General features: G+C 51.0%; 1 protein-coding gene across 5 annotated transcripts in view; it reads left to right on the top strand.

Annotated features, from left to right (window-relative positions):
• URB2 (URB2 ribosome biogenesis homolog) overlaps positions 1-13,979 on the top strand; it is a 25,195-nt gene extending 11,216 nt beyond the window's left edge. For 4 of the 5 annotated variants that reach the window (XM_063082836.1, XM_063082838.1, XM_063082837.1 and 1 more), the window contains exons 5-10: positions 1,255-1,415; positions 2,487-2,597; positions 3,856-4,098; positions 7,218-7,305; positions 9,591-9,730; positions 13,002-13,979. In XM_063082836.1, the coding sequence (XP_062938906.1) occupies positions 1,255-1,415; positions 2,487-2,597; positions 3,856-4,098; positions 7,218-7,305; positions 9,591-9,730; positions 13,002-13,199 (941 nt within the window). In that variant the 3' untranslated portion in view covers positions 13,200-13,979. The other variant, XM_063082840.1, reaches the window with a different exon arrangement.

The raw sequence follows: 13,979 nt of genomic DNA, 5'->3' as shown, positions 1-13,979 counted from the left end.
CAGCATCGCATGCACGGCAGCTACTGGTCTGCAGCTCTGTCCCTCTGCCCCTGGTTGCACAGAGCACCACGACCCTATCCCTCCCGCTCTGGTGAGAGGAGGCACTCTGTCAGCCCCAATTGTGTCCCTGCACTTGTGCCACTGACCCCAGAGGCAGGGCCGCAGTCACGGGAAGCACTGGATGGGGGGGTGGTCCAGGGAGATGCCAGGGAGAGGGTCCCCAGGCTTCGAACAGGGAGACACTTCGAGTCACCAAAGCGCAACCACACAAGTGAGCCTGTGTGTCCCCCATGTCCTGGGGTCTCGGGGTGGGCTTCAGCTCGTAAAGACGAGCTTCAGTGAAGAGTGCTTCCTGATGGAGAGCAGGCTACTTGATTTGGTTACGGAAACCAGCTGGCCGGAGAGCTCAGTTGAGAGCGTGGGGCTGATGACACCAAGGTGCAGGGCTTGATGCCCACACCGGCCAGCCGCCAGAAAAAAAAGATCATTCGATTACAGAAACCAGCACTTTTCAGCTTGCTTCTGTGTGTGTGGCACTGTGCCGTGCCCTGCAGAAAGGGAGGTATTGGCCATGTCTGGTTACGTCGTGGATGCTCACCCAGATGGCAGGGCTGAGAGGCGCATGTGGCCAGCGGGACCTTCCCTGAAAGGGCCGCTCTCTGCCCAGGCGCTGGTGCCATTCCGCCTGACTCGCTGCTGGGGGAGTGGAGGCTGGGGTCCTGAGGGGGTCTGACAGGTCTCCCAGAGCTCTCGGTCCCTCCACCCGGTGCCGTAAGCAGGGAGCAAAGAAGGGAAGCTGTCCGGCGACATGCAGGGTCTGAAGGGGCCGACCACTGGCTGGCAAGATAGGCTGGGGACAGGAGACAAAGGGTCCCAGTGCCCTCTCCTTGGGCTCTATCATGCACTTCCTGGAAAACAGCTGAATGATGTCAACAGGCAGTCTGGAAAGATTTAGGCTTTTTCTGACCTTTTCAACATTCCCATCTAAGAGCACCTCCCCCTCTTGCACCTGTACTGATTTTATAAAGAAGTACAGGAAAATAGGGAATAAGCATGAACAAAGCAGGAGTCGCCTATGCTGCGTGGTCCAGCATTCGCTGTTCCGCGCACGGTCGTCGTGTGTGTGTACCATGCACAGGTGCAGTGGGTGAGTGTGAGCATGCCCCAGCAATGTGATTCTCATGGTGGCTCTGGAGTTTATTCCACCTGTCCCTTGCCTGTCACATCTTAACACTTTGTTTCTTTTCTACACAGATCCTGAAATTCCTGCTGAGGTGACCCGGGCTGTTGAACCTCATCTGGGAGCCCTGCTCACCCAGATGCTGGAGGTGGGGACCACGGAGGACGTCCAGCTGGTGGTGCGGCACGTTCTGCAAGGCCTGGACATCAGTAACGCATGGAGAGCAGATGTGCAGGTGGGCGGCTGCTCAGTCCCTCATGTGGCAGGCCCAGATGGGAAGACTCGTTCAGATGCAGCGTCCCCTACAGCTAAACACAAGCTGGAGTTCCAGCTGGCAGAGACCATGGGCCGGGAGAGGCCATGGCAGGAGGTTAGGGCAATGTGTGGGGCTGAGGGCAGCGTGTGGTTAGGGCACTGTGTGGGTGTGCAGGCAGCGTGTGGGCCTGCGGGCAGCATGTGCTTAGGGCACTGTGTGGGTGTGTGGGCACTGTGGTTAGGGCACCGTGTTGGTGTGTGGGCAGCATGTGGTTAGGACAGCGTGTGGTTAGGGCACCGTGTGGGTGTGCGTGCAGCGTGTGTGTGTCCTAGAGCAGAGAAGATGTGACTGGGGAAGAGGGACATGAGGAGGGGCAGGTGTGCGGGTCCTGGATGGGTCATGCCTGCAGGTAGGCAGGAGAGTGGGGGAGCTGGGCTTTGGGGTGCATAGTCAGGGAGGGAGAAGGGAGGACACAAGGGCAGAAGCCGGGTCACCGCCGGGTGTGGGCTGCTCAGGCGGGGGAGGATTAGGCTGGGTGAGGCTGGAGTTGCCGTGTGGACCGCCTGGGCCAGGCTCAGTGACACAGCCCGCCTGCGCACTCTCAGGACTTAATGCTGTCACCTGCGATCACTGCACCTAGCCCAGTTCACCGTTTCCATTCCCTTCACGCCCTCCTTTCGTCCATGGCACATACAGTCCTTGCTGAGTTCTGACTCACAGCCAGCATCCTTTGTGGGGACAGGGTCTTAGCAAGACTGGATCTCTGTCTCAGGTCCCCGTTGTGTCCTGAGGGGTTCGGTGTCCTGGCTGTTCTCATGTGTGGCTCAGAGACACTGCTGGAAGCTGCTCATCCTGTCCCCTCCCCGTCTGTGTGCTGCTCTGAAGGGCGTTGCCCTCAGGACCTGGCCCTGAACAGGCCCTGTCCCTGCCCTGTCGTTGCCAGGTCCCGCAGACTCTTTATCACTCTAGCACCATGAGCGGCCTCTTCCCCAGCTGGAGTTCTCCTGGTGGGAGCAGCTGTTTCTGCTGCTGACTCTGTCCCTCCTGCAGGCTATCTTGTCAGCTGTCACCTTGCTCAAGCTGCTGCTGAACTGTCCACTCCACGGAGAGAAAGCAAGTCTGCTGTGGCGTGCATGTCCCCAGATTGTCACGGCACTCGCAGTGAGTCACTCCCTTGGCCCCTGTCCTCTGGTGCTGTGCAGACCGTGTTTCTGGGGCTGCTTTCTGGAGATGGCTGTGAGTGGGACACGAGGTTTGTGTCCTGGGCACGTGGGTGTCGGCAGCTGAGGCCGTTGTGTGGGGGTGTGAAGGGACGTTTGGGCATCAGAAGCACCAGCCAGGCCACGGTAAGTGGAGCGTGTCACTGTGCGGCCCATGAGGACTGTCAAGTTGAGACGAGGAGGGGTTCTGGGCCTTCTCTGTCCCCACAGGATGTCGTGGTCAGCATAGCACATTTGTTTACTTGGGGGCATGGGTGTGCATGCCTCAGGCCTGAGGCACAGCAGGAAACGCACTTCGCAGGCTGGGGTGGCCATGTTGCGGGTGGAGGGTGGTGTCGTGACACCCAAATGTTAGGTTTTGTGTCTCGAAGGCTCTCGGCTTCTTGTTTCATTAGAGCCAAAGCAGCCCAGGTCAGGTGGGGCTGTCTCAGGTTCTGCCCCCTCAGGAGCCTGACCCGCACGTTCTCACACCTGCGTGCAAAGGCGCCACGTGTGTTGTACCCTCCTCAGCCCTAATGCTGGCTTCTGTCACTGAGAAAATTGCCCTGGATTAGCTTGTTCCCAGGGCAGAAGGATCTGAACAGTAGACTTGATGTTCTGTCCCGTTTTCAATTCTGCTGTTTCGACGTTATCCTGAGAATAACTCGTGTTAGTGGATGAAACGGGTCAAGTCCCCGAGTGCGCGGCGAGCGTCAGGAGGAGACGTGGGCTGGGCGCTGGTGACCTGACCAGGCTGGAATCTGTGTAGGTGCGGGTAAAGGCCTAGCACCCCGCAGATGGAGGGCGTTAGAGACAACCCAGAGGGCCTCACGGGGGCTCAGTGTCTGAGCGGGAGTCACAGGCAGCTGTCGCAGCTCACACAGGCAAGACTGAGCTGTCCCTCATCTCGAGTCTGTTATCTATGTCTTCCAGGCAATAATCGAACAGCTTCAGCTAGAGCTGATTTGTAAGAGACCTAACAAGTGATGCTCAGTCACAGACACGTCGGACTAGAGCCCGGAGTGCTGTTCTGTGTGTGTCGTGTGGCTTTCTCGTGGCGAGAAGCCGGACTCGTCGCCTTGCATCCAGGCTGCCCGTTGACAGCACCAGCTCATCTCGGAGCCTGGACCTTCTCACCTCCGTCACTCAGGCTGTAGTTTCCCTGTTGTTTCTGTGGAGAATCACTTCACTTTCTCTCCTTTTTCCTGTCTTGCCCGTAGCTGCAAAACCGAGAGGCTTGTCGGGAGCGGCCGGTGCCCCTCGCGGTGGTTGAGCCCATCCTGGATGTGCTGGCCACGCTGCTGCGGCGGGGGGAGGAGGCCATCCGCAACCCCCACCACGTCAGCCTGGCCTTCAGCGTCCTGCTGGCCGTCCCCCTGCGGCACCTGAAGCCCCCGGAGTACGGCAGCGTCTTCCCCAGGGTGCACAGTGTGCTGTTCTCCATTCTGCAGTGCCACCCCAAGGTGAGAACACAGCCGTGGGGTCTGCAGCTGCTGATTCAAACAGCCTCCTCTTATACTCAACATTCAGGAAAAACCCAACAACAACAAAAAAATAAACTAAAAAATAATGCAAATATGGAAAACAATACAAAGTAACAACTATGTGTATAGCATTTACATGGTATTAGGTGTTACCAGTAATCTGGAGACGATTTAAAGTACACGGCGGGTATGTGCGTAGCTTAGGTGCAAATAACTACAGCATTTCACGTAAGGGACTTGTGCATCCACTGGTTTTGGAATCTGCAGGGATCCTGGAACCATCCACTGGGGCACTTGGTTTGTAGTGATTTGTTAAGCAGGGTTTTGGGTTCCAGTAATTTCCAAGGCCCAAGTGGTTTCCCAAGCACAGAAATGCCTGACCTCCCAGTGGGCTGTTCGAGTGAGTCCGTCTCTGCGGGATCTGACGCTGTAGTCTTCGTGTGCTACTATTTAAGGAAGCCCCTTAGAAGTGTTTCTGTTTTGCAGATCGTGTGTTTAAACAAGTCCCTCGTTTGCTTAGCTCTCTTGCTGGGCTTATAATTCAGATGGGTGTAGGGAGGGGCAGTCTGAGGTCCAGCTTGTAGTGTGCTGCCTCTTAGTTACACTGAGAAGAGGCTGGGTGTCCCATGGATCGGACTGCAGTTCTACTAACATTTATTGAATGTTTGCTGTGTGTCTTGCCCCTGCAGCGAGGCTGCAAAGGAAGAGGTGGCCCCACTATGTGACACAACCAGTGTCACTGAGCTCCGTCTTTGACCCATGTTCTCTTGGCCAGCGAGTAGGGACTCACAAATATGTGTACACACATGCAGGCACGCTCAGATATTTTTAAATGTTTGCGTTCTAAGAGTAGAGATCTTCTGGCAATGCAGATTTTAAGAAAAATATCCTTTGGCAGACTAGACGCTCATGCGGTCAGCCCCTCCAAAGCCTGCCCGAGCTACAGGCACCTTTTGCCTGTCTTGTCAGCATCTTGTAATCACATCTCTGTGTTGATTGTTAGGTTTTTACGGGACTGTGCAGTGTGAACATAATGCACATCAGTTACACACTGAAATTGCAGATCTTGTGACAGACATAGGATTTCATGACGTGGATGAAAGTTGTACGAGAGGGCTGCTTGAGGAGCTGGCCGGTTAGCTCAGTTGGTTAGGGTGTGGTGGCATGGTCTGATAACACCAAGGTCCAGGAGGTCTGGGGTTTGATCCCTGTACCAGCCAGCCGCCAAAAAAAAAAAGAAAAAAGCTGCTTGAATCTCTTGCAGAACCATCAACAAGTTACCCTTTAGTGGAATTAGACCATTTAATGAATTACAGAGAAGAGCAGTGTGACTGATCGTAGGAGCTCATGCTCACCTGTCACATGTGGGGCAGAGGTGGAAGTTGGCCTGTGCTCACCTGTCCATGGTGTGGTAGTAGGTCCACTTCAGTATGAACACTGGCTAGAATCTAAAGGGTGTAGCATGAAGTCACATGGCCAGAAGAGTTCTCAGCTGATGCATTCCAAACACTGTACGTGTTTCAAACTTTTCAACCCTTGTCACAACCTGGTGTCCTCACTCTGCAGACGAGGAAACCAAGGTGCACACAAGGCAGATGATTTGTTCAAGGTCGCGTAAGGCTGCAGAGTGTGAACCCTGACAGCCTGGTCCTGGAGTTGTGTGCTTTTCACCAATGTGATGGCACAGGATGGAGAGAGGGCCTGGGGCTGTGTGGAGCTCTGGGACGCTTTTGCAAACATGACCTCCTTCTGAAATGCTGCAAAAGTCGATAATTTGACGTGGAGGGTGTGATATTATGCTATTGAGAATTTTGTTGGATAAATGATAGCAAAGAGAGTAATCCCAACACTAATCCACAGCTTGTTCCTTCTAAGAGTCAGAGCAGCACTGTCCAGTCAAATGTGCAGTGGTCACGGGCGCGTGCCATGTCCACACCATCCAGCCCTGCATCCGCTGGAGATGCAGCCCCTGTGATTAGGAACTGGATATCTGATTTTACGTGTTTCTAACTCCCTGTCACTATTAGAAGTGTCTGTTCACGTGTGGTCCGTGGATCTGATTTTACGTGTTTCTAACTCTCTGTCTCTATCGGAAGTATCTGCTCACGTGTGGTCCGTGGATCTGATTTTACGTGTTTCTAGCTCCCTGTCACTATCGGAAGTGTCTGCTCACGTGTGGTCCGTGGATCTGATTTTACGTGTTTCTAGCTCCCTGTCACTATCGGAAGTGTCTGCTCACGTGTGGTCCGTGGATCTGATTTTACGTGTTTCTAACTCCCTGTCACTATTGGAAGTGTCTGCTCATGTGTGGTCCGTGGCTGCTCGGCTGGACGGTGTGGTTGAATGTAAAAGCAACGTGTTTCCCTATTTCAGTCTCATTTTTCAAGATGAGTCCCAAGCAGATTTTCCATCACTGTCAGTTGAGATGTTTTGGTCCATATTTTAAGTGAGTTTGCTTTATGGAGTCTTTTTGCTAGTACTGGTTGTACTTGAAATAACCAGTTGCTGTTGGTTTGTCTTAGTATTGATTTCTACCCATTTCCAGAATGGATTAGAACCAGCTTAGAGTAAAAGGCACAAATTCAGCATATTCTTTTCTAAAAAAATTTTATTATTCTTTATTATTAGCAAATTTATTATTACAGATCGTGATTTTTCTTCATGCCCTTTCCCCGACCTATCACTCCCCAAACCCCCTCCCACCCTCCCTCCATCTCTAGTTTCCTTAGGTTTGTTCTCTCCTGAAAGTTCAACACATTCTTGTGGTTCTTTTCTTTCTTTTCTTTTTCTTCCTTCCCTCCCTCCCTCTCTCCCTTCCTTCCTTCTAGCAAATTCTAAATCAGGATTGCGCCATAGATCCCTGAGGTCGTGCAATGTGGAATCCCCACCCGACAGTTAAACCAGGACTAAGGAGTTGATGGGGCGGTGGGTGAGCAGCCAGGCTGAGTGCATGCAGGACACGGCTGCCGCATGCCACAGGGTCAGCTGGAGTGTCCTGGTGGACAGGGCTGAGGAGGGAGCTAGCACAAGAGCCTCAGCAGAGGAGAACTTGAACGGTGGCTCGCGTGCTTCTGTAATCCTCTTGTCTTCTGTTGCAGGTGATGCTGACAGCCATCCCGTCCTTCCTGAACTGTTTTAATAGATTGGTGTTCTCAGTTATGCATGAAGGGCGGCAGAAAGACACAGGTAACTCAGGAACGGTGTCAGATGTGTTTACCACACAGTTTTAGGTGTATTTACCCTGCAGCATCTCTGGCCACGTTTGTCTCTGAAAATAAAGCTATTTAGTCGAGTTTAAATAAGAGAAATGTGTTGCTTTGCCTCACATGGATTTGTCACCCCTTTTCCCCTGGGTAATGGAGCCGTGAAAAGGATTACTCAAAGCCCATTTCTTCCAAGCAGTGAGAGACCCTGAAGGGGTTAATCTCCCGGAACCCTCAAGAGAGAGGCATTCCTTCCTTGGGAAATTAACCGCAAACTGGGTTTCTCACCCTGTGTTTATTCTCCAGACCAGGAAGTTACAGGAAGAGAGCATAGGCTGGTAACTTTCAGTGAAACAAGCAAGGTGACATTCCATAATGCAATTTGCAAAAGGTTAAGTCGATCCACCAACAAAAGTTTGATCTTAGCAAATACTGTTATTCCTTACAGCAATTTCCCTGGTATTTTACATATCAGTCAAGTAACTTGTCTGTCCTTGAGCCAGCAATTTTGCTGTGTTACAAAGACTTTAGCCTGAGGAAAGTTTCCTGTCTTTTGCAATATTAACATTTCTATGTGTAATTCCAAAAGATTAGGCTAAACCAAACCAGTGACTACAGGGCTTTGGAAAATAGGCCCTGTGAAATATGTCTTCTTTATAAATGTTGGTATACTCCACAGAAATGTTCAGATCATCAAATGAATATTCGAAGTAATTTTTTAAAATTTCAAACTGTCACATTTTACCATATCCAAAATTGCAGGTACATCTGGCATGACCTAATTGAAATTCTGGGGGGAAACGTATCTAGATTTAAGGAATATTTATTGATATTGAGCATATATATCATATCAAGGGGATATAAAAATGACAGCAACCTCATTCCTGCCCTTGACAAGTTGATAGTTTATTGGGACAAGAGGAACCAGCAGGGGAAAGCCGTGTCCTTTCATAAGAGCTCCTGTTCCAGCCTGATCTTGGCAAGGTCGTGTTACCAGTGAAACACAAGCCGCCATGCAGCGATAGCACGTGTATCACTCCATTTCTGTTGTTTATAACAAAATACGTGGACCTTGGTGATTTATAAGAAAACAAAATTTGAGGCTGGAAAGTCCAAAGTCCAGGAGACACATGGGGTGAGGGTCTTCTTTGGTAGTGGCTTTACAGCAACCACGTGACAGAAAATGGCAGAGCAGAGAGTCTGTGTGTCCCTGACCATTATTAACCCATTCGCTACAGCATGGTCCTGTAATCTTATCACCTTCCCAAGGCCCCACCTTTCAATGACCATAATAGGATTTCCCGTGCTCTTTACATGGTCACAGTGGGGCCAAGTTTCTAATACATAAGACTTGGGGGTCACAATTCAAGCTTCAGTGAGTTTCAATCCACTACATTCTGCCCCTGGCCCCCCACAACTCATGTGAAAAACATGCAAATACAGTCATTTCATCACCACAGTCAACTTGTTTCAACTCAAAACTCCAAAGTCCCATCTGTGAATTAAAAACAAGTTATCTACTTCCAAAATACAGTGTTGGGACAAACATAGGGTATGTATTCCCATTCCAAAAGGGAGAAATAGGCCACAAGAAAGGGGTAATGGGTCGTAAGCAAATCTGAAACCCAGCAGGGCAGGCATTAAATCTCAGAGCTGGCGAATCATGTACCTTGACTCCATGTTCTATGTCCTCGGCGCGCTGGGGTTGGGTCCCCGTGTCCTCGGGCAGCTCTGCTCCTATGGCTTTCCTGGTCTCAGGCCACACTTCAGCTCTTGCAGGCTGGCGTTGCACACTGGTAGCTGTACAGGTCAGGGATCTCTGTGGTGGTCCTGCTTCCATGGCTCCACTAGGCATGGATGTGGTGGGGTTTTTCTGCTGCAACTCCAACCCCACATTTCCTCTCAATATTGCTGACTCTACCCTTGTGACAGATCTCTTCCTGGGTCCCCAGAATTTTCTGTGCATCCTTTGAAATTAGGGTGGGGGCTCCAAAGCCTTCAGAGCACTGGCATTCTGCAAGCCTGCAGACCTCACACCTCGTGGATGCCGCCATGTCTTCCAGCTTGTATCTTCCAAAGTTGTGGGTCCAGCCATACCTGGGGCCAATTCCCTTTGTTTTGTAGAGAAATATTTAGACATATCTTTTCTCCCTTATTGTATCGCAAAATAAGCCAATTAAAGAGTCTGAAAAAGATGGAAGGCTTGAGATGATCTCCATCTGTGTCGCACTGTTGTGGAACTGATCAGAGGGACTCTGTTCTCTGTAGGAAGCACAGATGACTTGCCCATGGTCGTGGAGTGCGCACGCCTGGTGGAACGGATGTACAGCCACATCGCCGCACGAGCCGAGGACTTCACCGTGTTTTCCCCTTTTATGGTGGCCCAGTACGTGACGGAGGTGCAGAAGGTAACGCTGAGTGCTTTCATGTGCGGTCCTTTGGCAGCATTGCTGTGGGGTTGCTGTCAGGACCGAGTGACATGGCATAGAAGGTGCTCTGTGACCCTTGGTTCTCTTGTGCAGAGCACACCTAGGGGCCTATTTCAGTGCATACCTTGAGTCATAGAATAAGGAGCAAAGGCTGCCCAGACACGAGGACCAGAGCTCTCATGGGGCAGAGCCTCTGGAGTCAGGGTCCCGGGGACCCTTGGCAGCAGGAGCGCATGGGTCTGCACACTGGGGTCTGTTGTCATGGACTGATCTGCTCAGACACTGAAAGTGGGAGATGAGGTGGAGGTACAGGTAGATTTGTTCAGATAGATTAAAAAAATAGTTCTGTTCAAATTAATCTGACTTTTTCACTCAGTGTCATAGGTGATGGTTATTCAACAGTTATCTCCCATTTGAACGTCTGTGCTATTTTCAAATTCCTGAAGACCCTGTGACCCATGCAGAGTGTACTACAGGAATTTATAAATCTTAACTTGGCTTCAATTGAATGTCGTGGGCCTGAGCAAAGCCAGCCTGGCCGTGTGTGTATCTGTGTACGTGTGTGCGTGTAGATGAACCTTTGTATTGTTTTCTCTCTGTAGAATATACACCCCCCCTTTGCAAATCATGTAAGAACATAGTAAAGTCACTGGTGCGCCTGTCGGGGCAGGGCTGCGTGGGCTTCAGCCCTACCCCGTTTCAGGCAAGTCTGTGACAAGTGATTTCCCAGCCCACCGGCCCTGCTCAGCCTGTCCTTTGGGCAGGTGGGGACGCGGGGCAGCCTGGCACGAGAGCGTGTGGCTGGGTCACGTGGTGTGGTGGCATGTAAAGCCACAGGGCATGAGAAGACGGGCCCTTCCCATCTCCCTTGAGTAAGGTGTGGGCTCGTAGTTTGATTTCCTTGCACTTAGCATTTAATACAATCTTGTTATCTCCCAAGCACACAAGTCGTTAACGTGTGAGCTGGCATTACTTTCTGTGTTACCGAAGAATAAAATGAGATGTAATAGTACCAGTTCCCGGAGGGCCAAGAAGGCAGGCAGTAAATCGAACCCTACGTCACTGAGTGTCATTCTCAGGTTACTTTATGAAGAGTGTCTGGCTTCTGGCCTCATTATTCATGTCTCATTTATGCTTATCAGTTATGTTTTTATTTTTAATCTTGAAAACCAAAGGACTCGGGGATTAGCTAAGGCTGTGACATCCCAGCATCCACTGGCAGCAGTCTGTGCTTTATCTGTCTTTGGTTTTTTGCTTTGGTAACGGAATATTCCACAGGCGGTGGAGGCTTCGACTGAGAGCCGTCCGTCTCTCTAGATCAGCATGTTTAAGCTTAATTAAATTGTGTCTCCTTTGTGTTTCTGCAGAGGGGCGTTGGGGGTAGGACGTGTGGGTGGTCAGGGCAGGCGGCCTGCGAGGCGTGTGTGGGTCAGGAGGGGCGGCCCCTGCACGCTGCAGTGAGCCCCAGAGCAGCGTGCAGGGAGCGGCGTCTGCTGTCAGCCCCTCTCGCCCCAACACCTTGTGTGCAGATGTCCCCGTGGACAGCTCAGGGTCAGTGGTTTGCACCGATCTTCCTGTCTGAGGTCCGTGTGAGCCACTTAGACGTGTTCTTATTCATCGGCCAGTGACCTCAGTGCTACAGAAAGCCACTGTTTTTCTTGTTTTGAAAGTAAGTCATCTGAACCTTGAGGATGTCCTGCTGCCCCGGGAGGCTGCGCGGCTGCGTTTTCACTGCTGAGGTGCCGCGTAGAGTGACGGTCCCCAGGCCAGGCTCTGACGCAGACCGCCCAGCTCAGGTCTAGAGCGGCCACAGACGAGCTGTGCGGCCCTGGGGGAGTCCCTGTTTTGTTTTATTTTTTTCCTCCTGTTCCCCTTGCTTTGCTGTGAAGTCTCAGACAAGCCATTACACCCTCGGTTCTTTAGTTTTCCCATCGTCTGTAAAACAGTAAAATCTGAGGTGACCACCTGTTGAAAATCTTTGCACTATTATTACGTGAAAAGGACCATAACTTTGAAGCGTAGGCCATTTGCTTCTAAGTGACAGAAGCAAATGGCCTTTTTGGGGCGTACTTTCCAGTGTCTGCCTTCCTGAATCAGAGTTCTCCTCGTTCGTACAATATGCATCATTAGCACCATGTGTTTGCAAAGAGGCATTAACTCATTCAGGTCACCAGGGCATTAACAGAGCGTCGGCCAAATCCCAGGCCTGTCGCGGTTCTAACCACTGCTTTGGTTTTTCCAACTTTTTTATTTATTGTGGTAAAATACATATAATGTAAAATTTACCAGCTTAACCTTTTTTAAGTGTAGAGTTCAGTGGCGTTAAACACATTCCCAGTGCTGTGCATCCAGCACCGCTGTCGTGCCCAGAGCTCTGCAGTGATCCTGCTCTTTGTTTCAGCCACTGGGTGTCACGCTGCCCAGCCCTGGCCCCGCTGAAGCCCGAGCAGATGTGGTGGGTGGGCAGAGCCTGCTCTCCTGCCTTTCTGGGTAGACACTGGTCCAAGTCTCTGCTCTGGAAGTCAGGGTGGAGTGTCAGAGAGAGCGGGCTTGGAGCTGGCCTGCTGCTCTGCCCAGCCTGAGTCAACCGAGACCTTCAGGGAAGAAACACATGCTCAGCACGAGGCTCAGTTCGGCTGTTCTGGGCCAGAGAGGAATTTAGGGCCTGCTGTGCCGTGGTTGGGCAGCAATAAGAAAAGTATCCGTGAAGTGGCAATCATGAGTCACTTCTGCTGCTGGGTGATGGGATGTGACCCGGTGGCTCATATGGGCCTACTGGAGACGATGGATCTTCGTGGTGTCAGAGCTGCTGGCCCGCCTGCCTTGCGCAGGGCAGGGCAGGGTCACCGTCTCACAGTGACATTGCTGCTATGTTCCCATGGTTGAATAGCTTCCAAGGGGATCGAAAGGGTGGTGGGGGGGGGATTTGTGGCTGTCAATATAGGATTTTTAAGTTTAAAGGCCCCAGTTTTCTAAATGCCCCTGGTAAACATGCAGGCCTCAGTAACCAAACAGCAAACAAAGCAGCCCTGCGACTCTGTGGAGATTTTCGTTTGCTTGAGTTAGCTTCTGTTTACCCAAACCATAAACTTTAAAAATGTGAGTGTACATTCACTAGAGTTAGGTGAAGTGTTGGATTCTGTCTGTCGTTGACTTGGAGGCAGAAGTCTAAGTTCCTTGTCAGTCTCCCGAGGACATCGGTGGTGGGAGGTCCCCAGGTGCCCTCACAGAGCTCTGCCCTCCTTCCCAGGTGACCCTGTACCCCGCTGTGCGAGGCCTGCTGCAGGAGGGCATCTACCTCATCCTGGACCTCTGCATTGAGCATGACGTCCATTTTCTGCGGGCCTCGCTGCCACCGGGCGTGCGGGACGTCTTCAAGGAGCTCCACAACGATTACCTCAAGTACCACAAGGCTAAACACGAAGGGGAGAGAAGATACACCGTCTGAGGCCACATCCCAGAGGTGCCCACGGGGACGTGTTACAGAGGCTTCGGCCTCGTGGTCTGATCGAGCTGGAGAATGAAAGACTTGGGATGTTCTAATTTGCAACGTAGGCGTAGAAAATCCTTTGGGGTCGTTGTGACACATTTTGATGTATTTTCTGTTCTGTTTTTCTCACTGGGCGTTTTTTACTGTATCTTTTTATGCAGTAAGTATTGCAGTAGAATCCTGAAAACAGCAGTGAGATTAATTCAGCGGAAAAATTGCCAACTCGTGCCCGTTCTTATGTGGTTCTTGTCTTGGTTCAGGGGTTCGGTGACCCCCTCTTCCCACTAGGAACCACACAGAACTTGGTTTTTTCCTTCAGGTACATGGGTGAACAATCAAATAAATCCTATTTAGATATCTTTCCTTTTAAATTCTTCATGCAGTAATGGAAGCACCCTCAGACCCTGCTCTTTCTGCCTTCCCTCCACACGCACCTTCTGGAGGAGCCGGGGCAAGTGGGAGCTTCGTGGCTCCACGAGTTACATGAGTGGTGTATTTTCATTGTAGCAACCTCAGAAAATGAAAATAAAAGAGAAAATTTTTTAAAAACTTACTCATCGTCTCAGCTACCCAGGCAGCCTGTCATTCCTTTGCTGTGCCTGTAAATAGACGTCTGCGTAGATAGGCATACAGTAGCTAAATTGGATTATAAACGCATTTGTTTTTAAAGTTACCTCACTGTTTTCTTGTGTAATATTTCAATAAGATCTTTGGGTCAATAAAGACATTTGACATTTT

The sequence above is a fragment of the Cynocephalus volans genome, chromosome 18, assembly GCF_027409185.1.
Source record: "Cynocephalus volans isolate mCynVol1 chromosome 18, mCynVol1.pri, whole genome shotgun sequence".
Classification (NCBI taxonomy): Eukaryota; Metazoa; Chordata; class Mammalia; order Dermoptera; family Cynocephalidae; genus Cynocephalus; species Cynocephalus volans.
The sequence above is the reverse complement of the archived record's forward strand: the minus strand, read 5'-3'. Positions and strand labels throughout refer to the sequence as shown.